General features: G+C 43.1%; 1 protein-coding gene across 1 annotated transcript in view; it reads right to left on the bottom strand.

The window, feature by feature from the left end:
• TPH2 (tryptophan hydroxylase 2) overlaps window positions 1–26,840 on the bottom strand; it is a 79,870-nt gene that overhangs the window by 45,503 nt on the left and 7,527 nt on the right. The window contains exons 2-6 of the mRNA XM_077338830.1: window positions 20,486–20,638; window positions 14,589–14,772; window positions 14,396–14,496; window positions 7,464–7,531; window positions 1,906–2,102 (exon numbers count right to left, since the gene is read on the bottom strand). Of these exons, the coding sequence (XP_077194945.1) occupies window positions 1,906–2,102; window positions 7,464–7,531; window positions 14,396–14,496; window positions 14,589–14,772; window positions 20,486–20,638 (703 nt within the window). The remainder of the gene's footprint in view (window positions 1–1,905; window positions 2,103–7,463; window positions 7,532–14,395; window positions 14,497–14,588; window positions 14,773–20,485; window positions 20,639–26,840) is intronic.

Genomic DNA, 26,840 nt, shown 5'->3' with positions numbered 1-26,840 from the left:
GGATCCAGGCCTCCACAGAAACACCTCATTTAATAGTACAACAAAAACTGAGTCCAATAACACCTTTAAGACCAACAAAGATTTATTCAAGGTGGGAGCATTTGAGTGCATGAACTCTTCCTCAGACTAAATGAACAACTACCATAACTGGAAATATAAGGCAAAACCAAATTGTGGCAAATTAGTAAACTGTGTCACAATATCCAAATTAAGCTATATGATGCTATCTGAGGAAGAGTTCATGCACTTGAAAGCTCGTGCCTTGAATAAATCTTTGTTGGTCTTAAAGGTACTAGTGGATTCTATTTTTGTTGTGCTACTTAAGACCAACACGGCTATTATTATTTTATTATTATTATTTAATTTTTAGACCGCCCTTCTCCCAATAGGCTCAGGGCGGTTTACAACATAACCCACTTGAATCTATCATTTACTAGCAGTCTTCTTTACTATTTAGCTCACATTTTTAATGAGAATAAGTTACCTGAACAGGCATTTTAGCCACACTCACACAGGAGACTGTCTGCATGGGGAAGGGAATGGGTTCACATGACTCATCTACCACATTAAGTCAGGGCTGGCCGTCAGTGCATGTATGAATTAGGACAGTGGTCCCCAACCTTTTTCCAGCTGGGGACCGGCGGGGCAATTGCCCCGCCCGTGCAGCGCGAATGCGTGGCCAAAATCGCGCATGCGCAGCACTTTTGCGCATGCGCAATTTCGGCCACGCATGGCGCATGTGCACATGCGCAGCCGGGCCACGCATGCATGGCACGGCCCTGATTCCCTCTCCCCCCCTCCCGCAGTAAGAAGCTTCCCGGGCCGCAAGCTTGCGCAATTTCGGCCACGCATGGCGCATGTGCACATGCGCAGCCGAGCCACGCATGCATGGCATGGCCCTGATTCCCTCTCCCCCCCTCCCGCAGTAAGAAGCTTCCCGGGCCGCAAGCTTGCGGCCCGGGGAAGTTTTTTACTGCAGGGGGACGGGGAGAGGGAACCGCGGCCCGGCGCCCTGGCCTTCGCGGCCCGGCACCGGGCTGCGGACCGCAGGTTGGGGACCACTGAACTAGGACACACAGGCATAAAGATGATGTTAAGTGAGACACATCTTGTATCTATTATGACAGTTGCCTCAATCCTGTCGGCCATTCAAAAAGATAACCTTTTGGCTTTGAGCTCTGTAACTGCCTCTTGTGGTGCAGGGTGGTAAGGCAGCCGACATACTGTCTGAAGCTCTGACCATGAGGCTTGGAGTTCAATCCCAGCAGCCGGCTCAAGGTTGACTCAGCCTTCCATCCTTCCAAGGTCGGTAAAATGAGTACCCAGCTTGCTGGGGGGTAAACGGTAATGACTGGGGAAGGCACTGGCAAGCCACCCCATATTGAGTCTGCCAAGAAAACACTAGAGGGCATCACCCCAAGGGTCAGACATGACTCGATTCTTGCACAGGGGATACCTTTACCTTTAACTGCATAAAATGTTAATGTCAATGTAAATGTTATAGTTTTATCAATTCTTTATGCCAATAAAGGTATTCTGATTCTGATATAAATCAGCCCTCAGTAGTGCAGGAAAGGAGACCAGACTATGTTTGCCTAGCACAGGAAGAATCATGGTTTTTTATACATCATCCATATTATTTATTGCAGTCCTTTTGCGTAACATCTTGCACAAAAATATGAAATATCCTGGATATTTGTACTAAAAATATATAATAAATTAATTTAAAAGTGCTCAGGATTTATAAGCATTCCTAAAACTAGTGACACTGGCTTCAGAGCTGTAACTCAACAGCATGACCCAAATTCACCCGACTCAGTGGACGTAATGGAATTAATGGGAGCAAAGTCTGCATCAGAGCCCAGTGAGCCCCTCACTTCACTAAACAATGAGAGCAACCCTTACCTTTGAGAAAAATGGAAACATCTTCCAGTTGAGGGACATTATCTTCTCTATAGCCACAGTATTTGGTCAGCAAAGGAAAATTCTTTAAATACTCTCGACAAGCATGAGTAGGATACAGTTTAGTAAGTTCTCTGAACACGGTACCCCAAGTTTTTATTTCTTCAGGTGTATAATCCACTCTTGGGATTGGCTGGCCACTGAGAAAAGAATGGACAACAGTTTGTAAAATAAGCACCCCTCTTTCTATCACTTCTTTGTTTTACAACACTCAATAGTTATTCCAGGGGAGTAACTAAATTGGTCCATTACAGCCACAATAACAAAGAGAAGTAGCTGTGTTAGTTTATGGCAGCAGAAATTAGCAGGAGGCACCTTAAAGACTTACAATGCTAGGGATGGCCATGAACTAGTTCATTATGAATTTGGTCTGGTTCATGCTCCTCAAATTGAGGATTGGGAGAGGTGTTCCCCTTGAACATTCCCCAGACTTTTGTTCTGTTTGGGACTTCAGGCCATTTAAACCTAACCGCTGAGCAGGGTGGCCTACTTGTCAGATCACAGCCATTTAAACCACCAGTTTCGTTCCTCCCTTCCAAGCTGGGAGAAACAAAACAGACTGGCCCAAACCAGCTTGTGTGTTTTAGGGGCTTTGGTTCTGCTCTGTTCAGAGATTTGGTCTGGGAATACCCTAAACCCCATACTAAAACTTTCCAGTTCATGCCCATCCCTATACAAAATTTCTATCATGAATTTCCATTGATGACAGCCCATTTGATCAGATGCAACAGAATGCACCCTCAATGCATCAGTGCTTATATTTAAGATAGGAAGAAGATAAACAGCAGGAGCATTATGCAAAATTCAAATATAATCAAGAAAGTACAGAGACCATTCACAATAGTGGTAATCATCTCTTTCTTTTGCTTTGCAATGCTAGATAACAGGTTTTCATAAAACTTATGACACCTAAGGAATCCTAAATCCTTATTCAGACCTTGACACAGTGTCAGGAGAGATTACGACAGACCACTTGCTGTACTATTTTGTATTATAAGCAGACATGGCATAGTGCATGATCACCAAGAAGCTGAGTGTTGACTGTAGATAAATACAGAAGTATTCGTTGATATTTGGCATCCAGAGCATTTCAGAAACATTGTCAGGGCTGCCCAGAGCTCCTAGTAAAAATTCCTCCAGGCCCCCCTTCCACTATCAATCAAAACATCTTTGTCGATAAATTACAAAACTTGCCCAGTTCTATGAACAACTATGTCCCCTGAAATATAGCTCCCCCTCCCAATCCTCTTCCCTTAGCAGCCTGGCCATTCTAATGGTAGCTCTGAAAGATGGGTTCGTATTGTCCAAGGCATAAAGAGAAATATTGAGGGGTGTGGTTTAAGGACACATAGTTCAGTCACCCAAACTGTGCAGGTCTAGGTCTGATCACAGTGTGTGGATGGGAGACCACACACTAAGCTTATGATGGGAGAAAGGCAGGACATAAATGTAATACCACAAAAAATTCTATTAGGCATAGGCTATATGCTTTAAACATCACTTTTCAGTTACTTATTCCAAGGGCAGCTATTGGACAATCCTAGTTCTTGTAGTTGAGAAATGATTACAATAAGCATAAGGAGTGAGAGGGGAGCAGCATTCTGGTTCCCTGTTCACCCATGAGTCAGACAAGTCATGTGATTTGTTTTTGTATGATATTTGTGTTTGGACTGGGAACTGTGAGGGTGGCCTAGAGGGAAGCCCTGTGATGACTTGTAGTACTCCTGTCCTATGACATTCTGTCAAGAGTTGGAACTTCCAAAGTGTTTCCTGCACCTATGGGAAGGCCTAATTTTTGAGCCTTGGTTTGTGGTGCCAGCTCCTTCAGTACAACAGGATTACTACCCCACACTTCTTATTATTCAGCTGCCCCATAATGTTCTCCCTCGACACCCATATCATGTTCCATGCTGCCTTAATTGCATCATAAAAGAAACTGATCATTCTCTTTTCTGTTGTGTGTGCAGTTGTGCTGACAATGGATAAGAGGTTAGTGGTTAGCATAAGTATTTTACCTCTTACCTCACGTAAGCTAGAAGTAATAACCTCTTGGGATGTTGTTTTTCCCTACTTGCATCTGATGAATAGCCCACAAAAGCTTACACTTCAATAAATCTGTTAGTCTTTAATGGGCCTCAAGACTCCTTTTCGTTTGTGTTGTGACAGATTGACATGGCTGCTCCAAGGGAATGTCTCTCCCCTCTAGTGTGTTCTTTAGTCACTGCTAACTATGCCATTTTTCATGCTTGCATTGGCTAACCTTTGATCTATGTTTCTCTTGCCAGTTTGGCACAGCTGGAAATCTCATATTAAAGGTGCCAGCATAAGATGAATAGAATAGCAGACTGTGGTCTGGGATGCTTGCATTCAGATACCTGCTTTAGCTCTTTCAGGTCCTTGGGTGGCCTTGACTCTCAGCCTCAGTTGACCACCTAAAAATCAATGTCTGCCACAGAACTGCTGAGTATGTGGCAGCTATCCTAAACAGGTTGTCTCACTGCCTGCTTTGGGATTCTCAAATGAGCTTTCCTTCCTCTTGTCTCATTTTCAAGGCTTCTTCCTTCTTCAGGGTATGTTCCATAGAGTTCTTTGATGCAACACCTGCCACTATTGAAAATACGCTAATAATAGGCAGCCCCTTTGGCAAAACTACATTACGCACTTAACATTGTTATCAATATATATTAATTCAGTTGAGGATTGCTGGCAATTTATTAATGGTATGCTGTCACCTGCTCTATGCAGGCAGGCTGCTTGTTGATATCCTCCCAAAGGAAATGGTTTCAGTGCCAAAGCTGTTCACACCTCAAGGGGACCAAAAGGAGAGAATCTAACCAATGATAGCAGCCCAGGATAGGCTTCCACTGTGTAGCAGCTGAAAGAGTCCCTGCTCATTTGCTTGCATTGATGACACTGAACTGTGAGCACATTTAATGTCTCCCATTTTCTTAAAAGGAGTTTAAACAAATGTCACAATGGGATAGGAGGAGAGAAAAAATGTCCAGGCTAGTTGGAAGCATGTCTACCACTTAAGCTGAGCACAGATATGCAAAAGGAGCTTGCCTTGTGCATGTGCTAGATCCACAGCCATACAAGAAGTTAATAGAACAGTAATAAGTGTGTGTGTGTGTGTGTGTGTGTGTGTGTGAGAGAGAGAGAGAGAGAGAGAGAGAGAGAGAGAGAGAGAGAGAAGGGGGTAACTGCTTTTACTCATTGGAGCATAACTCCCTTTCTCTTTTCAAGCTGTATCTTTATTAGTTTATTATTATTGTTGTTATTGTTATTATTGTTATTGTTGTTATTGTTGTTATTATTATATACACACACAACATCAAGATTTTAACGGACTTTTAAGAGTATTATTTTCCTGCCAAAATTTTCCTTTTATTGCAGAAAATAAATGTTTCCCTTCCCTCTTTTGTGCTCAAGGAGGTGAAAAAGACATCAAAGTAAGTAAAAAAAAACAAGGGAAAAAAGAAAAGCCTAAAACTGGAAAGCATGCAAAATTACTACGTGCCTTTTGCAGATGGTGAAGAGTTTGGCCCAGTGCAAACAAAGAGAGAATGTGACTGGTAATTAGCTTGGCTTGGAAGTTTGTGTGACAAGAAAATTGCAAAACAGCAGGTATTTGGAGGAAATGTGCAGGAAATCTACTAACTCCTGGGGATGATAATGACGTCAAAATGTGGGCTTGATCTGCAAAGCCAATATATTTTTTTAAGTCTGTAAGCATTGCATTTGCAAATGAAGGAATGTATACTGTTAGATGTAGATCCAACCACTATTGGTCAGCGAAATGCAAGGAGGACTAATGAAGGCATGCTGGAATCTCCAAGGCAGAAATGGCATCACATGAGAAGGGAAAGAAGAGAGGTTGTGTAGCCAAAAAAACAAACCAACAAACAAACCCAAAGAGCTTCATTAATCTAGATACGTGGAAAGTCACCCCTGTCTGTACTGAACTGGTCTGAAGGGTAAAAAAAACATTGGCCATGAGAACAAGCTGCCTGCAGAGTCCGGTTTGACTAGTCATGTCCTGCTTGCAAAAATTATGATACACATTGGGCAGGAGAGAATATAATCCAGCCTGCCATGAGTTTGTTATGAATGGGAAACCCAGTGCCAATTCATGATCTCCTTTGAGGTTTGTACTGTTGCCAAACAGTTTGCCTGTGGTCTCTTCTCATATCTTCCCCTACCAGACTAGATAGCATTGGCAGCTACTATTTCAACACCAGAGACTCTTTTGCTCAGCTGTGGGCCATGCAAACTGAAATGGCATTCACACTCTTTTTCTTTGAAATTGTGGGTACTTCCCCCAGGAGCAATAAAAAACAGCAACATGGAAAGTATATTGCAAGAACCAGTGGATCAGAACATGAATCAGTTCAGACTTGACAGGCCTTCATTAAAAGAAATAGAGGACAGAAACCACCTGGGAAAGGACATATCCTTCCATCTTGGGCTTCCAGCTAACTCTATATTTAATGATTCAGTAAAAGACTACAGACAGCTACTAAAATGAGGGAAAGTTTCAGGTTTGTTTCATAAATCTTTTGGCATTGTTTTTCAAGTGTTGATTAAAGTGATAACTGGATTTTATTTGAATTGCAATCTTTACCCTTAATTTCTCTTTTTAAAAAATCTACACCTTAACTGAAAGCCAAATATGTGTCACAGTTTGTTCAGCTGTACCCTCAGTCCATTGCTACAGAAAGACACTGGATGTACAGAGTGGTCAGTCCACACAACCATTAAGCCCATGGCAGCTTACTGAAAGTCCTGCCTCACTGACTACTTCTTAGTGTAACCACTTACTGCAACTTTCCACCAAGTTTTCTACACATCACTACGAAATGCAGCCACCTGGTTTGCCAGGGGGGGCAATATAAATTGGTGTGGCAGAATCCTCACTGCTTTGCACTTTGCAAAATTCAAAGTTCAACAACCATGTGCCAAACCACCATGCATGGACCAGAAATAACTAGAGCTATGTACTGTCAATGTGTATTTAGTTGTGGCTATTTCACTGGTCAGTCCTAGAGGAGATCAGCCCTGACTGCTCCTTAGAAGGCCAGATCCTGAAGGTGAATCTCAAATACTTTGGCCACCTCATGAGAAGGAAGGACTCCCTGGAGAAGAGCCTAATGCTGGGAGCAATTGAAGGCAGAAGAAGAAGGGGACGACAGAGAATGAGGTGGCTGGATGGAGTCACTGAAGCAGTAGGTGCAAACTTAAATGGACTCCGGGGAATGGTAGAGGACAGGAAGGCCTGGAGGATCATTGTCCATGGGGTCGCGATGGATCGGACATGACTTCGCACCTAACAACAACAACAACAAATTTCATTGGAAGCCCAAGTCCAAATAAGCTGAACTCACATTTTTCTTTTCCCAGTTTGACCATGACTGTTCTGAGACTGCCACTTGCCTGCTACAAAGCTCACACAGAGAACCATAAACAGACCAGGTGGTCATTCCACAGGAAGAGTCAGTACTCACTATTTATAGTTCATGGCAATATCTACAAAATATTTTCTTCTCTGCCGATAGGCGTTGTCCTTAAATCCCTAGAGCAAATTAAAATAAATGATAATTATTAATGAAGTCAGCAAGAAGTAATTTTGAAATAAACTACTGAAGGTTTTCTTTTTTAATGTGTATTATTGTGTTCACAAATACAATGGCAGTCTTTCCCATCGGTTACCCCAGGCAAGGTCATTAATAGAAACTAACTGAGCAAGGGGTTTTGCAGCCTGCAGCTTCCAAATTTGATAGGAACATTTATAAAACATGTGGGCATTCAACAAGAAATGGTTTTCAGGATTTATTCCAAGGTCTATCCTTTCTGCAACAATAGTTCTCTACGCAATGCATAATAAAAGTCAAAGATGCATCAGATCAGGAACACCCCTGGGATTTATTCAAAAATAAACATATTTTGACACAATTCACATGTACAGGAACATTCAAAATGGACAGTGAGAAACACCCTACTTTCTTTGCTTTTGTGAACAGAAATGGCAATAAAAATTGCTTTAGGTCTTAAATGCAAAGAGCAACTGGGCTATCCCAAGGGCTTCTTGAGTTAAAAGGTGAAAGATAAATTTAATAAAACTGTCCATGTAATCATATCCATATAACCTACTTACTACCTTGGGAAAATTGGTACCTGGAGGCTATCTTTCCTGTAGAACTATAGTTAGAAAGTTTTATTGGATGATAACAAGTTAAAATGAACAGTATTAATACCCGTCCCTCTGATTGATCATACCTACAACCAACTAAACACCTTGTTTCGCTTCACAACAATTTTTGCCTTCAAATCATCAGTCTAGGGATAGCTGTTTTATCATAAAACATGTAATATGTTTCCATAGTTATGTGTTCATATTCTACCACAGATTTTCTAAAAATCCCTTTTCATTGCACTTTATGTTATTGGTTGTTCAAGTCGACAGCAGATGAAGAAGAATTATTTTCCCACAAAATGGAGCATACCATCCCTTTCCTCAGTACATGGTCATATATTATTCATACCTCTCCAGCATTTTGTATTGGTGTTAGATTGGCACAAAGTTTTCAGGACAGAAAATGGCGAGTAACAACAGGAACACACCATTTCTCTTTAACAATGTTAAACACAATATTTCGGACTTGGGTTTCATCAGTACGCTGATGCCACCCAGCTCTTTCCCCTGATGCATGGCCACCCTGATTAATCTCCAGAGTCCTTAGCCAGATGTCTGGAAGCAGTGATGAGATGGCTCAAGGAGAGCCTTCTGAAACTCAACCCTTCAAAGACGGAGGTCCTGTGGCTGGGCAGGAAAGCTCTCAGTGAGGAAGCATGACTGCCCTGCCTGGATGGGGTTCAGATATATTTAGGCTGCCCCTCTCTGGCAGCAATCTTGGAGCAGCTGACAACAATTAAAATTAAAATTTGATACATAAAATATAAACTAATTACATTTAAAACAGTTAAAAGAAAGACAAGCTTCATCACTAAAACCTGGGGACAGATAAATCAAATAAGTTTACATCCCAGGATTGGAGGGAGGAAGAAAACAGGGAGGCCCAATTCAGATGTCAATAAGTGTTGACCTTGGCCTCAACCACATACCTGGGTGTAAACTGCACGGAGCTTTTATTCCAACCCCAGATCGATTCAGTCCCTACCCTCTACACAGAATGCGATTTCCGTTTGGATTTTGGGCGATTTAAAATTTCCTTCTGCAGCAAGAAGGATTGATCCGGTGTGACCCTAACTTTATTGTGCAATATCTCAGACTGCTTTTAATCCTGAATATCCATTTGGGAAAGAAAGCTCCATGGTAGAGAACCTCTGATAGGCTACACCTGGTCATGTGACACGCTTACCTTAAAGGAGAAGCCCCTAATTTCTTTCAATTTCTGTCAGTCCTGGATTTTTCCTCCCTCCTCTGCCTTTTTCGATCCTCTCCCCCACCACTCCAAGAAAAGAAAGAGGCTCCCTGCTTGGCTCCTCTCCCCCCCCCTTCAAGAAAAGAAAGAAAGAGGCTTGGTTTCCTCCCCCCTTCTGAGCCTCCCTAACCACGTGCAGAAGACTTTCCTGTTTCAATGGGGAGGGGGGGAGAGGAAGAATCGAGTTCAAAGCGATCTGAATTCAACAGGATTGACAATGGAATAAACACCGCCCCCAGGAGTGTACAAGAATAATAGAATAATAGAGTTGGAAGGTACCTCATGGGTCACCAAGTCCAGCACCCTGCACTATGCAGGACACTCACATACCTATCACTCATCTACTGTAACCTGCTACCCCCTTGAGCCTTCACAGAACCAGCCTCTCTGTCAGATGGCTAGAGGCTGGTTCTCTGGGGCAAGAGAGAACAATTCTGCTCCATCCTCTATATGGCACCCTTTTAAATACTTGAAGATGGTTATCAAATCCCCTCTCAGTAGTCTCCTCTCTAGGCTAAACAGACCAAACTCCCCTAACCTCTCTTCATACGCCTTGGTCTCCAAACCCCTCACCATCTTTGTTGCCCTCCTCTGGACATGCTCCAGTTTGTCTACATCCCTCTTCAACTGGGGTGCCCAAAACTAAACACAGTACTCCAAGTAAGACCGAACCAGCACAGAGTACAGCAGTACCATCACCTCCCGTGGTCTGGACACGATACTAGGTTTGATACAGCCCAAAATCCCATTTGCCTTCTTAGCCACCAAGTAGTCCTACTGCTGACTCATGTTCAATGTATGGTCTACTAAGACTCCTAGATCCTTTTCGCACATGCTACTGCCAAGACAAGTCTCCTCTATCTTATATTGGTGTATTTGGTTTTTCCTACCTAAATACAGAACTTTACATTTTATTCAGTTTAGCACACTTCTCGAGCCTACCGCCCACTTTGGGAACCCCTAGCTTACATCATAATAAATAGGTTAGCCATTCTGATACCACAAAACTCCTTTTGGGATCCACTACTGGATTTCTTTCCCATGTATGAAAATGCTTGGTATGTGGAAGGGGCTGTTGAAGGAAACAGTACCTGCTTGCAGGTTGTAAAGAGTCCACTGCTCTCAAAGAATCTCAGGTTCTGGGACTAACTTCCACCATGAACGTTTGAAGTATTTGTGCTGACCCCAGGGTATAGCCATTTCTAAATCACCTTTCCAGAATGCATAATCTAACTATGTTACCAGCATAGCTAAAAATTTCCAAATGTAAGCAAATGTTGAACTTAAATTAAAGGGAAATATGAATTTGAATCATTGCAATAGGTTAGTTTTTTATCCTTAGATTCACACCTCTTTGGTATTTTGTGGGCCTACAGAGAGTATGAAATATGGGCTGGAAAGCTGTTGCTGTATTAGAAACAGGAACACAAGGAGCCTATATGCAAGGTGCTTTCCTGCTGAGGTAGAAGTATGCTATGATTTCTACTACATAATTATCTCCCAGAGTGTGAGCAGCTTTTCAAATGCCTTCTTCTCTCTCCTCCCACACCAATAGGAATATTCCTTTAATATCAATGTTCTTTTAACTGAACTTATAGCAGTGTGCATGATTATAATTATTCTCAGGGTTTAGAAGAAAAATATCTTCTACGCATCAGAATTAAAATATAGAAGTAAAACTTGTTTTGATTTTTAAGAGCCCTTGATATTTTATGATGCTCTGACTTTCTACAAGTACTCAACACTGAGGGATGGGTCAGACTTTTTCAGAGTTTTCCAAAGACTCTCCAAAGTAGAAGCTGGACTCAATACATTGCTGACAGTGCAATAATATAGAGTTATTTCAATCTAAATACGTAGAAGCTTGGTAACAGTTTTTTTCAACCCTGGAAGAAACCATACATTGGTGGCCAATGTGAGTGATGTCTATTCTCAAGAAACAGTTTTTTAATAGATCATTCTCTAGAAAGAAGTAGCTATAAAGAACCTCCATCTGAAGACCCTCTTGAAGTGGTGCCACAAAGAATCATAGATTAAAACTGAGAGCCAGTTTGGTGTAGTGGTTAGGTGTGCGGACTTCTAATCTGGCATGCCAGGTTCAATTCTGCGCTCCCCCACATGCAGCCAGCTGGGTGACCTTGGGCTCGCCACGGCACTGATAAAACTGCTCTGACTGAACAGAGATATCAGGGCTCTCTCAGCCTCACCCACCTCACAGGGTTTCTGTTGTGGGGAGAGGGAAGGGAAGGCGACTGTAAGCCGCTTTGAGCCTCCTTCGGGTAGAGAAAAGCGGCATATAAGAACCAACTCTTCTTCTTCTTCTTCTAAAAGATCAACCATCATGTATTCCTTGCATTCATGGATTCAGGTGGATTCAGGGTTGGTCTGAAGCAACAAAACAAAGTTTGAGTCCAATGACACTTTTAAGGCCAACAAAGTCTAATTCCAAGTATATAATTTATCAGGACAATAGAACACCAGAGTTTAACAGATATATCAGGTTCTTATCTCACTGTCTCATTATAGTTATTGCTTATATAATTCACTCAGTTATCATTTATATCTAGAATTAAACTGGATTCAAAGTTTGTTCTATTGCATTCATGAAGTTAGAACGAGTACCATATAACTCAGACAGTCTTTAAATATGTAATAGGCAGACACACTTCATATTTTATGAGTTTCACTTGGTAACATGAGATTATATCCTATCCCAAATGTTTTCTAGCTACTATAATAGGTTTTAGGATTAAACAATAAATACATGAGAATAATTCTGGCCTGCTTTTTACCCCATGACTAAGATTTCAGGAAGCCCAAAGTTTACTATTAACACTGAGGAATTTGCAAGAAATGTTATCAAACACTTTTTCAGAACTAAGAAACATAAAAGCAGTCTTTTCACCTTTTTTCTTTGAAAATAGCATTTAATATATATATAATATCTTTCATATATCTTTGAGGGATAAAGCCCATTTGATCCCTCATTTATCCCCCCTGGGATGCAACTTTTTTTGTCTTTCAGCCATTATTGTAGTCCAGATTTCAAAATGAGAGGTCTATATAATTGTGGTAATAATGGATCAAGGTAATATTTGCATCTTGCCAAGTCTTTTGTTCATAACTTTAAACATGGAGAAAGTTAAGATTTCTTCAAAGGATTTATAAGAAGTCTCAGTAAAACCATCTGGACCAGGTGCCTTATTTCTTTTGAGGCTTTTAAAAAGTTGTTTTAGCATTTTAAAAGCTGAGGAATTAAGATCAGGCTTGGTGCTATCAAGAGACTACCACATAAGAGATATGCCTTGCAATGTAGACTTCTCTGAAACGCTGAGCAAGTTTATGTCTCTAGCCATCAACCTATCCCTAGGCCCCTGTCAATAGCCATTAGTCAGACCTTTAATCCTCTCACCCAGATCCATCTCACCTTTCTGTTACCTCACTAAGTACTAGATCAAGATGGATGGCTGGGTTAGTCTGCCTGTAGCAGCATCAAAGGGCAAGAGTTCAGTAGACCGTCAGAGATCCTGCCACTAATTTTGTTAGTCTTTAAGTTACTACTGGATGCTTGCTCTTTTCTACTCACCAGGTACTCACATTCTACCAACATTCAGTCAACAGAAAATTTGTCTCTGCCAATAGAAGAAGTAGAGTTGGTTTGTATACCCTGCGTTTCACTGCCTGAAGGAAACTCAAGGTTTCTTACAATTGCCTTCCATTCTTCTCCCCACAACAGACACCCTGTGAGGTGGATGAGGCTGAGAGAGCCCTGATATCACTGCCCGGTCAAAACAGCTTTATCAGTGCTGTGGGGAGCCCAAGGTCACCCAACTGGCTGTATGTAGGGGAGTGTAGAATCAAACCGGGCTTGCCAGATTAGAAGTCATCACTCTTAATCAATACACCCATGCTGGCTGGAGTCTGATTTCACCTCCAATAACAGCAAGGTTCTTACAAAAATTTCCAATCATAGACAGAATTCTTAAATTAGACTCAATAACAGATAAATTCTTATGTAAAGCAAATATAAAGAACTTGGCTGTTTCTGCACCACTACGGAACAAGGCTTATTTATGTAAATGTTTAATCCACTCCTCAGTCCTACTCCATTAAGAAGGTGTTCTGGACTGCTGAAGTGATGTGACAGAGACCTTCTCCTAGTGCTCAGACACTGTCGCCAGTTCAGAACTTCTCCAACTTTGTTAAATCTGCTAGGTCAGATAATGCATGACATTTTCCACTCTGCTTCTTGCATTAGTTTTCCTTTCCCTCCTGATCGTAGCCTTTTTTCCTGGATTTATCCATGTTCTTCTTCTGCTTTGATGCTGCTCAAATTGAAATCTGAGTTCTCACCCTTCTACCTGTCCCCTTCTCTTTCTCTCTCCGGTGGATACAGTGGGATCGTAAAAACACCAAGAGTGGGTACTGACTTTGTTCCTCTCTTCAGAGGAACATCTAGCATTCCTTCTGCTAGGAATCATCTGATTAGCTTGTTGTTACTAGTGTGATGTTATAGGTTACCCAGAGCTCAATAAATCTTCAGATGTAGTATTTGCTCTTTCAATCTACCTGTGTTTTCTTGCTTTCTATTTTTTAAAATAGTGCCTGCTGCTACAATTCTCTTCCTGCTGTGTTGCCCAGTCTTGTGTCCAACACAGAAAAGAAGTCCTCTGCTCCAGGGATCTGGAGATGCACTTGTGAAGGAACTTTCACATGCACTTCCAGGTTTCCAGGTAATACTACTATATAGAATTTTAAGAAACTTTGTGCCAATGTATGCCAAGCACTTTGAACACTTAGGAAATAAGCCATCTAACAGTCATAAGTAATTGAATTATAAGCATTATTTATAATAAGCTGGATCTAGCCATTACTGGACAGCACCAGCACCAGTACTACTAGTTACATGGGAAAAGAATAACTTTTGCTGCATTCCACTAAACCTGATTGGTCAAACAAATGCCAGTAACAGTCATTATTTACTGAATACTTACAGGGTGATCTGCATCCAGTTCAGAGCCATACATGAGAACTCTCTGGGAACATTTGTCTAATTCAGCAATCTTCCTGGGGAACCAAGGCACACAATCAAGTTCTGGGGAAAACAGAGAATAATCCTAGATCATAGAGCATCATCACAACATTTTGCTAATTTCAAAATAAAGTGAATGAGGGAATTAGCCTTGCCTTCCTCGTCAGTCCAGATATTTTCCGGGGGATTTATAGTTACAATGTTAGTTTCATATTTTAATAACTGAATGAGTTCGTTGAATTGTTTTTTGCTGCAATCACAATCCACAAAAATCTCTACCTCTGAACTTCTCCTTTTGGATTTTCTCGATTCAATGTGAACCATACTCACATGTTTCTCCTGTAGACAAAATAAAGATCACTCCAGTAACACTTAGAATTTCACTTAGAACATAATAGAAATTTCTTTTAAAATGTTGTTTCATATGTTCAAGTTGGGATCTCGCAAGAAATTGTAGGAGAATAAATTACTGGGACATTTTCTCCTGACCCTCCTCTCAGGATACTTTGCCAAGTGCAACAGACATCTCTCTCTCTCTCTCCTTTTAACTACTCTGAGCGTTTCATGCTTCTCAGAATATACTGAGTCTTCCTCAAGTAATTTGGGGGTAATGATATATATATTTACAAAGAGGAAACAAAGCAGTGCTTTCTATGTATGCAGAAACTCTTAATTGTATGTGAGTTTTCTGTTTTAATAAACTCTCAATAAACATGGAGTTGTCAAGTTTGCTACAGGAGGGAATAAACTTTGGGCCTGTAAGAGATCCTAGCAAGGAAAAGAGAGCTGTAGTTTGGACAGTTCTCTCTCACACACACAACCTTCAGAATTCCTCTTCCTGCATTCAATGTGTTCTTAGGGCTTTGAGCAAACCAAGTTCTGCTTCCCTGCTGTTTCTCCCCTTTAATTCTCAGGGATGTTGACATTCCATGCTCTTCTCATTTTTCTGATCAGCTCCCCACCCCCCCTTTGGTTAATTATCTTTAGCCAAGATAATCTTTGGTTGGTGTACGAATGACATACAACCCACACTGGGGAATATGCCCCCAATAGGAGGCAAGCACTCCCCCACTGAGGACCAATTGTTGGTCTTAGCTGCCCCATCCTCCTCCTCCTTACTTCCCCTTCTGGGCACATGGGAGGAGAAGGAAACTGTCAGCAAGTAAGCCAGGGAGGAGGCCAACCGTGTTAGCACTGGAAGTCTACCTCCTGCAGCTGAGTTGCCATGTTTTGAGGCTTCTTCACTGCCAGTGAGCAGGGGAGGTCTGGCAGCCACACTCCAATCCAGCCTTCCCCGCCCCCCCCCCAGGCCAGGCAAGTGGAGGGAGGCCAGCTGGCAGCACCCCATGGTGCCACACAAGCCTCAGTGGCTTATGTTCCTCTCCAGCCCTCTCACCCTCCAGATGAGTGGGGGGAGACTGAGTACCATGCTTTGTGGGGGCACTCCTGCCTGCCACCCCTTTCAAAGCCTGTTTTTAAAATGGGCTTTTATACTATACTAGCAAAATCATATTTTCTTACATAACTAAGGAGTTCCTTCACTATGCAGAAATGCCTACATTGTCTACAAGCCACCTGTTTTTGCTACAAAAATGACCCACTTTTCTGTTCAATATTGGAAAATAAGAAGAAACCTGATGCTTATTGATTATTTCATAAGTTCATAAAGTTGGGAGGGGCCATACAAGCCATCTAGTCCAAGCTCCTGCTCAATGTGGGATCAGCCTGAAGCATCCAGGATAAGTATCTGTTCAGCTGCTGCTTGAAGACTGTCAGTGAGGGGGAATTTACCACCCCCTTAGGCAGTTGATTCCACTGCTGAACTACTCTGACTGATGAATTTCCCCCTGATATCTAGCCTATACCATTCTACATGTAGTTTAAACTCATTACTGTAGGTCCTATCCTCTGCTGCCAACAGGAACTGCTCCCTGTCCTACTCTAAATGAAAACCTTTCAAATACTTAAGTCAGCAATCATCTTCTCTCAACTTCCTCTTCTCCAAGGGGAACATTCTCTAGTCCCACAGCCTTTCCTCATAGGGCTGGTCCCCAATCCTCAGATCATTTTCATTCCTCTCCTCTGAACCCCCTCAGTTTTGTCCACATCCTTTTTAAAGTGAGGCCTCCAGAACTGTATACAGTACTTCAGGTGGGGGTTTGACCAATGTGATATATAGCAGGACTATGATATCTTGTGATTTTGGTGTGATGTCTCTGTTTTTACAGCCCAAGACTGCATTAGGCTTCTTTACCACCATATTACACTGTCTGCTACTATTTAGCTTACAGTCCACAAGTACCCCAAGATCTCATTCACACACACTGCTGCTCAAAAGTGTATCTCCCATCTTCATTTTTGTGACCCAGATGTTGAACACTGCACTTCTTATTGAATTGTATCTTGCTCTCATTTGCCCAATTTCCAGCATGTTCAGTTCATAGAATTATAGAATAACAGATTTGGAAGGTACCTCCTGGGTCATCTAGTCCAACCCCATGCACAATGCAAGACACTCACAAACCTATCACTCATCTACTGTAATCTGCCATCCCCTTGAACCTTCACAGAATCAGTCTCTCAGTCAGATGGTTATCCAGCCTCTATTTAAAAATTTCCAAAGATGGAGAACCTACCACCTCACAAGGAAGCCCGTTCCACTGAGAAACCACTCTGTCAAGAACTTCTTTCGAATGTTAGATGAAATGTCTTTTGAATTAATTTCATCCCATTGGTTCTGGTCCATCCCTCCGGGGCAAGAGAGAACAACTCTGCTCCATCCTTTATATTGCACCCTTTTAAATACTTGAAGATGGCTATCAGATCCCCTCTCAGTTGTCTCCTCTCCAGGCTAAACAGACCAAGCTCCCCCAACCTTTCCTCATATGTTTTTGTCTCCAAAGCCCTCAACATCTTTGTTGGCCTCCAACATCTTTGTTGGCGCTCCAGTTTGTCTGCATCCCTCTTCAACTGTGGTGCCCAAAACTGAACACAATACTCCAAGTGAGGCCAAACCAGAGTAGAGTAAAGCAGTACCATCACTTCACGTGATGTGGACATGATACCCTGTTTGATACAGCCCAAAATTCCATTTGCTTTTTTATCCACCGAGTCACACTGCTAGTTCATGTTCAGTGTGTGGTCTACTAAGACTCCTAGATCCTCTTCACACATACTACTTCCAAGACAAGTCTCCCCCATCCTATATTGGTGTATTTGGTTTTTCCTACCTAAATGCAGAACTTTATATTTGTCTCTATTGAATTTCATTTTATTTAGTTTATCCCACTTCTCGAGCCTATCAAGATCATCCTGTATTCTGATTCTGTCTTCTGTTGTGTTTGCTACTCCTCCTAGTTAAATATTGTCTGCAAATTTAATAAGTAACCCCTCTAATCCCTCATCCAAATCATTTATAAATATGTTGAACAACACAGGCCCCAGGACAGATCCCTGGAGCACTTCACATGTCACTCTTCTCCAAGAGGATGCTGAACCATTAACAAGTACCCTTTGGGTACATCTGTCAACCCAGGTATAACTCTCAGTGCATTGATCTTTGCAGACCCAGGGGACAGAAGCACAACAGACAGAAACTAGAGCTGAGGAAGAGCTGTTTTTTTTATTATTATTCCTTGCTTTTCACTACTGAAGGCATCCTGAAGTGGCTTACAAACACCACTCCCTTCCTTTCCTCACAATAGAGACCCTGTGAGGTAGGTGGCACCAAGAGAGCTCTGGCAGAACTACACGAATATCTCTAAGCGAACTGTGACTAGCCCAAGGTCACCCAGCTGGCTGTATATCAAGGAGTAAGGAATCAAACCCGGAGTAAAACTACATATGTCAGATGGGGAAGCTTCTGAGTTTCTGCTTTTCTACTTTCTCCCCTGCCCCAGAGGTTGACAGCGGAGTTCTCAGTTGTGGATACAGCAGCATTCTTAAAAAATGGATCTGGACCTTGTCAAGAGGAAAGGTGGCATATAAATATGACAATAAATAAAATAAAGCCAGCACTAGGGATATGAGCCTCCAGGTGGGGATCCCCCCAAACTCATCTCCATACTACAGAGATCAGTTCCCCTGGAGATTACGGATGCTTTGGAGGGTGAACTGTGTGGCCATGTCCTTCTCAGACCTCATCCCCAAATCTCCAGAAGTTCCCCAACCGGGATCTGGCAACCCTAGACTGCACTCAAGCTGACCTGGAAGAGTTCCCCTGCCTGGATCTTAGAATATCTGTGGCAGTCTATGGTGGATTTATAAATTAAGAAAATATATTCTGGTCATGCTTAGAAGGCCCTCTATTGTCATTAATTTAGTCCTTCCAAGATTCACACTGGGCAATTAAACTAATTTCTGATAATAAGCTCCCAGGATCAAAAAATCTGGCTAGCTCTTCAGTAAATTAACTCCCCAGGAAAACCATTCATGAAAAACTTGTATTACATAAATGGTTGGCTCTTTAGATAATGCTAAACGGCATTTCACGTCCACAGTGTCTTCAAAAAACAGATAGGACAATTTATGGTCCCATTACACCAGGCAGACTCTATGCACAGCATGATGCTGAGGTTATTTATTTATTCATGTTATTTATAGTCCACCTTTATCTCCAAGACTTAAATCAGAGCACCCAATCATAAGTCAGAACAATCAACCAAATGGGACATTCAGTGAACAGGTCCTGGGATTGTAGGTGCCTGTAACCAACTAGAACTCTAAAAGGAAGAACTATATAGTGTAAGAATTAGCAAGACACATTAAGCAGTGCAAAAAGTATATAGTAGGATTCTACTTACAGTAAGTTATACTTAGCACTATATAGACCACAGGCCCTAATGGGCAGTTGCGACTTACCAGGGCTGCCATTTGGCATGGCGGGGGGCTGCCTGGGAGCCGTGGTGAGAGGCAGCTTGGGGGAGTGTGTGTGCGGCTTGGAGCAGCACACATGTGGCAGCCGGGGGGAGAGGCAGGCTGGCAGCGCCTATGAAGGGAACCACATGCGCCAAGCCCACTCTCTCTGCCTGAGCCGCCACCGGAGAAGCTTCCCACCCCTTTGTTATTCGGCTTATCTAGTTATGTTAAGGTTCAGAGTTCATTTTTGGCTTCTTTTTTACAATATAATTCATGTTGCAGCTGTGATATGAGGGACGAGAGGGAGCCATTGGCAGAGAGGTCAGTTTGCGTACTGGCCTCCCTGAGGTGGGGGGTGCCCATGGACTCCAATAATGAACAGCCGAACAGCTGTGGATGTGGGGGCTCCCATCTCATGCTAGACCAACCCTCTATGGGAGAGCATTCAATACAGCTGTGGCCTTATTTACTGCCATCATGAGTCGTGTCTCATTGGCATTAATGCCACCCTGCCAGACAATATTTTATCCAAGTAACTTTGTGAATCATTTTGTACAGTATAGCCTTATTACCTGTGCAGAAAGACCCCCTTGAATAACTTAGTTTCGCATAGTTTGCAGAAAGCCAGGAGAGTGGGTGCCTTCTTGACCTCCTCGGGCTGGCCATTCCATAAGGCAGGGGCCACAACAGAGAAAGCACATGTTGATTTTGTTAACTTTGCCCCTTTGTAAGTTGGGTCTTGCAGATGGTGTTGCTCAGCTGAGCAAAGCTATAATGGCTGACCAGCAGTAGAGCCAACAATAGCCAATAAAGCAAACATACTACAGCATCCCTGGAAACTCTACCACCATCTTGTGCAACCTCTATGCCCTTGTGCTAACACCCAATTCAATGCATATACACACCCTTCCATGCACCATGCACCTAAGCAGCCAAAACTTCCTGAACTACCGCAATTCCAAAAGGCATGTAAAGGGAGCTCCTGAGGCAGGCTGACTCAACAACATCTGTTGGTCCCCCAGACACCCCCTCCATGATCTGAGCCATGCTGACCTGTCATGGGTTCATGTAAAAAGCTGAGAGTAGTTTTCACACAGTGAATCTGTCATAGTATTTAGTTATAATTTGTTATGTTCAATTCTGGAACCACTGTTATGGTAATGTTACTTTTCCAATAAAAAGACCAAGGTTTTACCTGGAAGAGTCTGAGTGCTTTTACCAAGCCACCAACTTCATTTTTCAAAGAAAACACCACAGCAGTCTTTCCACTTTCAGATGTTGATTCATTCTTGCCTACACTTCTGTTGCCCTTTTTGTCCTCAATTTTACTGGAACCAGTTCTGTTCAGCTGCAAGAATATGGATACCGGGTAGAAGGTTTTCAGCATGAATTCTTGAAAAAACATTAATCTTGTCTTTCAAACAGATTATGCTTGTCTGGTTTAGCATTCAGATCTCTCCTGTAAATGTTTAGCACCCCCCCCCCCAAAGGCCACTTTTAGAAAGGAGAAATATATGTTACTATCAGGCATGAATTATTATTCTAAAAGGAACAAACAAAGACACACCATGTAGTATCACCACACTTTTACCACCTTGGTTGTTCAATTTTGTATATAATACAATCTGTATCGAGTGGGTATACTGGTAGTTAAAAAGCCATAGTTTATGTTCAACAATAATGATTTCAGAACCAGAGAGCAACACTATCCTTTTTCACAAAGAAAAATGCAAGCTGAAATTTCACATCACATTCAGTGATATTCAGTGATACAGGCACATGATATTCCATATCATGCAGGAAAGAAGCAAAAGGTCCCCAACCTTTTTATCACCAGGGACCGGTCAATACTTGACAATTTTACTGAGGCCCGGGGGGGGTAGTCTTTTGCCGAGGGACACCTCCTGAGCCCCTGCTCCACTTGCTTTCCCACCAGCACCCCTGACTTCCCACTGCCTGCTGGAGGGCGCTGCTAGCAGCAGCTGCGCAGTGCCACGCTGAGGGGGAGCCCCAGCCATGGCAGCCACCAGAGAGCTCCAAAGGTGAGCCAGCAGCAGAGTGCCAGGGCAGCCCCCGAGGCAGCAGCCGGGGAGGAGAACGAGGAGGAGCTGCGGGCCCTGTACCGACTGATCTACGGACCAGTAGCAGTCTCCGGACCCGGGGTTGGGGACCACTGCTTTAGTGGATGGAGACAAGGATCGATTACATGAGAAACAAACCTTTTTTTTCAATATGTAGTTCTGTCAAAGCGGTATATGAAAATAGTCATGCAGGCCAGTATGACCATATATTCCAGATATAGACCTAAGAGCATCAGTGAAAGCACTGAACCAAGGAGCAGCAGCTTCTTTGCCCTATTTTTTCTGTGCCGAATTCTTGTTCTTATCTGTCAGTTGAGGATGTCAAATAATATATCAGTTTATATTATTTGATCACTCCCCCTTGCTGGCTTGGGGAGACAGCATGGTGTTGTGGTTAAAAACGATTACTTCTAAACTGATTAGCGAGGTTTGAGTCCCCGGTCCTCTATGTGCAGCTAGCTGGGTGACCTTGGGCTCGCCACAGTCCTGATAGTGCTATTCTGACCAAACAATCCTGTCAGAGCTCTCTCAGCCCCACCTACCTTACAGGATGTCTGTTGTAAGGAGAGAAAGGAAAGCAATTGTAAGCCACTTTGTGACTCCTTCAGGCAGTAAAAAGTGGGGTATAAAAACTAATTCTTCTTTTTAGTGCTGAAGGATGACGAAAACAGAACAAGCTTGATTCCCTAATTCTGATGAAGGCCATTCACAGGGGAGGATCACAGGAGGATGGAGACTCTCAACAGAAAGATTCCTTTGAGATAGATCTGTCCTTGTTTTGAATGGCCTAGCCCTAGGCCATTCACAATAGATGAATAGAAAAGCTAGGACAAGGGGAGTATTTAACTTGGTGCACAGCCAAGGAAATTGTTTCCAATATGAACTTCATTGTTCAACTCTACAAACTAACCAGCTTTAGCCAAGTACTCAGTGTTTGTAGCATGTTGATGGCAACATGAAGGAGGTTCTGGAATAAAATGACAGAACTCTAGATGTGCTGTTTTGGTAGCCACTGAACAAAGCTGAGGTTTCAGTTGCTGGTTACTACTTTGTCTCTGTCTTTTCTATATGCCTTATATTCAATAAAGTTGGTTGACTTTTATCTAGATATGTTCAAGAGGTCTTTCTTGATCATGCAAAGCCAACAGGATTCTTCTGTCTCCTGACATTCCACAAGACCCAATAAATTTTGCAGGCTTGGTGTTTAAAAAGAAGTCATATATTCAAATGCAACTGCATTCTAACGATGCCTTCACAGCTCATTTGGCAGAAAGCCAACTCCAGATAAGTCTTCAGATCCTGCAGGGGGCAGATAACCTGAGGAGAAGCTTTTTTTTCAACAAAAGGAAACCAGGAAAGAAGCAAAAGCACATTATTTGATCAACAATAAACTAGAAGAAGGCAGGAGCAGAATTTGCATCCCATACACACCAGAGCATTCCTTGAAATAATCATGAAACAGGGCACATTATGGTCAATGTCTGAGGTTCTTGCAGTTCAGGACTTGGGCCCATTCTGCACCAGGTTCAATGTGGCAAATTGCTTTCGGAAAGAAAAAACGGAATTTAAAATAGTGGAATTCGGCGTAACGCATACCTGCCTTTGTAGTGGAATCCAGTTGCGTTTCTATTGTTTCCCACAGGTTTCTGGTCTCGGCAAAAATCGCTAGAAAGGAAGCAATTTTTGCCATGCTTTGTCCCACCCCTGGCCATCAATCAAGCGAGCAGCCAATGGGCGGTTATTACCATGCTCCGGAAAAGCCCCCTTGCCTTTAAGAACAGTTTTTTAAAAAAAAGAAAAACACACGTTGCAACGAATATGCCGTGATTCCTTGATTCCTTGCTTCTTCCTAACGTAGAGACCCATCTAGCTGGCAGCTGGCCTGTGAGCAGCCGATTCATCGTTGCCATGTTCCCCTGAGTGAAAAAAAAATCCCCCCCCCCCTGTGCACGGGCGCAATTTTCGGCCGAAAATAAAGGGAACTTGCAAACGGGGCTGTGTGGTGCTTGGTGACTTGAGGCGAGCTTTAAAGCAGCTCTGTGGAGGGACTGCAGCCGGAGAAGCCTTGCTAGGTGAATGAAGGCTCGCCAGTTCATTGCTCTCCGCTCGCCCCGAGAAAAAAAAATGGCGATCGCTTCGCCGGAAGTTCAGAGGAGAGAGCCAGGGGGAGGGACTTTGCTAAAACCGCAACAATGGCAATGCACAGAACTTTTTTGAAACTGTTTCAGATTGTTTGCAAGAGTGTAGCATTTTCCAGAGGATGAATCCACTTTTGGGGATTTCCCTGGAAGCGCTACAACGAAGCGCTTTTAGCGGGACTGTTTCAGGAGTGTGGCAGATTATGTACGATGTCGTGCATAACTGCATATTAGTAGCGATTACAATTTGCCACACTCCTGCTACATTAAACCTTATCCAGCTACAGTAGAGCCCTGGAAGGAGTCCCAGACACAGATGAGATTTTGCACCATCACACCCAGTGGCTAGTGTTGGGTCACTCGTGCTGATTGGCTTTCCCAGATTGCAATCATTTTGCTTAGCACTGTTTCATGCAGCCTTTCCTCTGCTGCATTCATGAAGTTCATTACTCCAGCAACTTGCATATGCTGACAACCTTTCTTCTCAATATCTCTTCTGCCACTACGTAGGCTAAATGGTTTATCACACACCAGCAATGATCAAGGGGATTGGGAGCTCCCCTCTGTTGGGTAAAGCACAGCTGTGAAGGATGGCTGACCTTCTGAGCCTACTCCCACTGTAAGTCTCATGCTGCAGATATTGGGGGTTAGAAATGAGCAGGGAGATGGGCTTAGATCCATGGCTACAAAACAGATAAAACAGATAAAACAGAGTCATAAGTGTGATAAAAAACTACAAGTTTATTGAACAATGTCAGGAATAAAACACAAAATATGAGCTTGACAATTCTCTTGGTATAGCAAGGCTCCACTGAAAGACACCATACTCTCAGATCAAGTTGTCCCTCTCACTGTGCAGCTCTGATATATTCAGCTATGCTGGTCAAACAACTGCCCATTAAGCAACTTGCAATAGACAAGCTAGAACACATTTTTATCCAGGAATGTAAAAAAGGCAGTGTCTACCTGTGAAAAAAAGTTGGTGAGCTGGCAAACAAAAATGGGGGGCAAGTGCTACATGTACTTGAAGATGGGTTTGGAGTATGCCAAGCTTCACCATCTCAGTTATTGTCCTTGGAGTTGGTAGGTGGCTGTGGTGTTCTGGAAGGCAATAATGGGAATAAACTATACCTGTTATTTTATCCCATTCTGCTAATCCTTACAATGCTGCCAGAGCCTGGATTGCTTGGACAGAGATCTGGCCCTGGATGCCAAGGTGAATCGTCTGGTATCCTGCTATACCGTGTGCTAGGGTTCCCTACCTCTGGTTAGAACAAGGGAGTTTAAAACTGTACTTTAGAGCAGCAAACTGTTCACTATAGCTGTTGACCACATTGTAGGCTTAACAGATGGTTCACACAGCATTGTAAATAGTCTGTTACTATATGTATCCATGCCTGGAATAAAACAAAATTGACACAAAGACAGTGATTAATCATGTTCTACAATAGCAACAAACAGCAAGTGGGCTCAAACACTCTGCACATAGTGATGTATTCTACTTAGGTGCTTTTCCAGTTCCTATATCTCTCCCTTGATGTTTTTCTACACCAGCTGTACCAAACCCCCGGTCTGGTGACTGGTCCCGATCCGTAGATCAGTCGGTACTGGGCCGCGGGTCCTCCTTGTCCTCCACCCAGCTGCTGCCTAGGGGGCTGCCCTGCCACTCTGCTGCCAGCTCACCTTTGGTGCTCTCCAGCAGCCACCATGGCTGGGTCTCCCCCTCAGTGTGGCACTGCGCAGCTGTTTTTGGCAGCGCCCCTCCCAGTGGGCGGCAGGAAGTCAGGGGCGCCAGCGGGAAAGCAAGTGGAGCAGGGGCTCAAGTGGCAACGTCCCTCAGCAAAAGACTACCCCCCCCAGGCCTCAGTAAAATTGTCAAGCGTTGTGATAAAAAGGTTGGGGACCACTGCTACACCGTGAGATCCAGCTAAGAAAGATAGGCAGTAGCACTGGAACTACAGTTTCTGTATGAGTTGTCCCATTAGGCAAAGGAAGAAGAAGAGTTGGTTCTTATATGCCGCTTTTCCCTACCCGAAGGAGGCTCAAAGCGGCTTACGGTCGCCTTCCCATTCCTCTCCCCACAACAGACACCCTGTGGGGTGGGTGAGGCTGAGAGAGCGCTGATATCACTGCCCGGTCAGAACAGTTTTATCAGTGCCATGGCGAGCCCAAGGTCACCCAGTTGGTTGCATGTGGGGGAGTGCAGAATCGAACCTGGTCCACACTCCTAACCACTACACCAAACTGGCTCTCAAAATAGGCAAAATGATAGCAAAGGCTGATGTTCACCTAGAAATGTCATGTTTCCTACACTTGCATGACATCCCAGTGATGGTTGGCTTTTGTGTCTCCAAGGAGGGTTCCCCCTTTCTGCACGATGCATAGGCACTATGCACCTTTGGTATGGGAGGCTCTGCTAGGAACTGTTGTGTAGAAAAGGGTTGTACATGTGGCTGTGTGGAGGGAGACATTTGCAGTGGTCAAATTTTGTGTCCTTCTCTCCCTTATCTGTGTGGGGAGCTTCCAGGTGGAAGACGTGGAGGGTGCAGGATCTGTATTTGTGCCCTGAATTTGGACTATCTGTAAAAGCAATGTTTGCAATATGTCGTGACATCACTTATTTCCACCCTTGACTGTGCAAAGTGTTTAGTTTGGGCGCAAAATGCCCCTTTTCTATAATTCCATTTGCCAAAGTCCAGTCCATGTGTGTTCTAAGCATTTAGGACATTTGATCAGAAAGCGGTGGCCCCAAGCCACAGATATGGGTGTAGTTGATGCTTATATAGTGCTAAGATGATGAGTTCGGTACTGGTTACCCTAAGTTGTACCATGATGAGAGGATATTGTTTCATTCCCACTGAGTTCGACAAGAGAGAAAAGCCATATTCTACCACCACTTTCCTGACAAAAAATGGTGGCAGGTCGAAGCATGGTAAAGTACTGACTGGGCCTTGGTCTTCCTACAGACCATCACAGTGCAGCCCATTTCCAGGTCCTCTGCTGGTGTTGCTGTGCTGTCACCAGATTTACTCCACCCCACTGCAGTCTTCAAGCAGTAGCTAGGCATACTTATTGTAGATGCTTTAGGCTGATCCTGCATTGAGCAGAGGATTGGACTAGAAGGCCTGTTTGGCCCCTTCCAACTCTTTGAACCTACGACTACAGTATTAGAAAATTATTTGACTAGAGCCAAAGTGAATGGACCACAGGGGACCTGGAAAATTTATCCTGGTAAAGTTTTGATAAATGCTTCGTTTTTTTATCTTGGATTCTTCTATATGAAAGAATAGCTTTTTAATTAATTAATTAATTTAGGATAGGTTCTTCCTTT

Source organism: Paroedura picta, chromosome 5 (assembly GCF_049243985.1).
Source record: "Paroedura picta isolate Pp20150507F chromosome 5, Ppicta_v3.0, whole genome shotgun sequence".
Taxonomy (NCBI): domain Eukaryota; kingdom Metazoa; phylum Chordata; class Lepidosauria; order Squamata; family Gekkonidae; genus Paroedura; species Paroedura picta.
The sequence above is the reverse complement of the archived record's forward strand: the minus strand, read 5'-3'. Positions and strand labels throughout refer to the sequence as shown.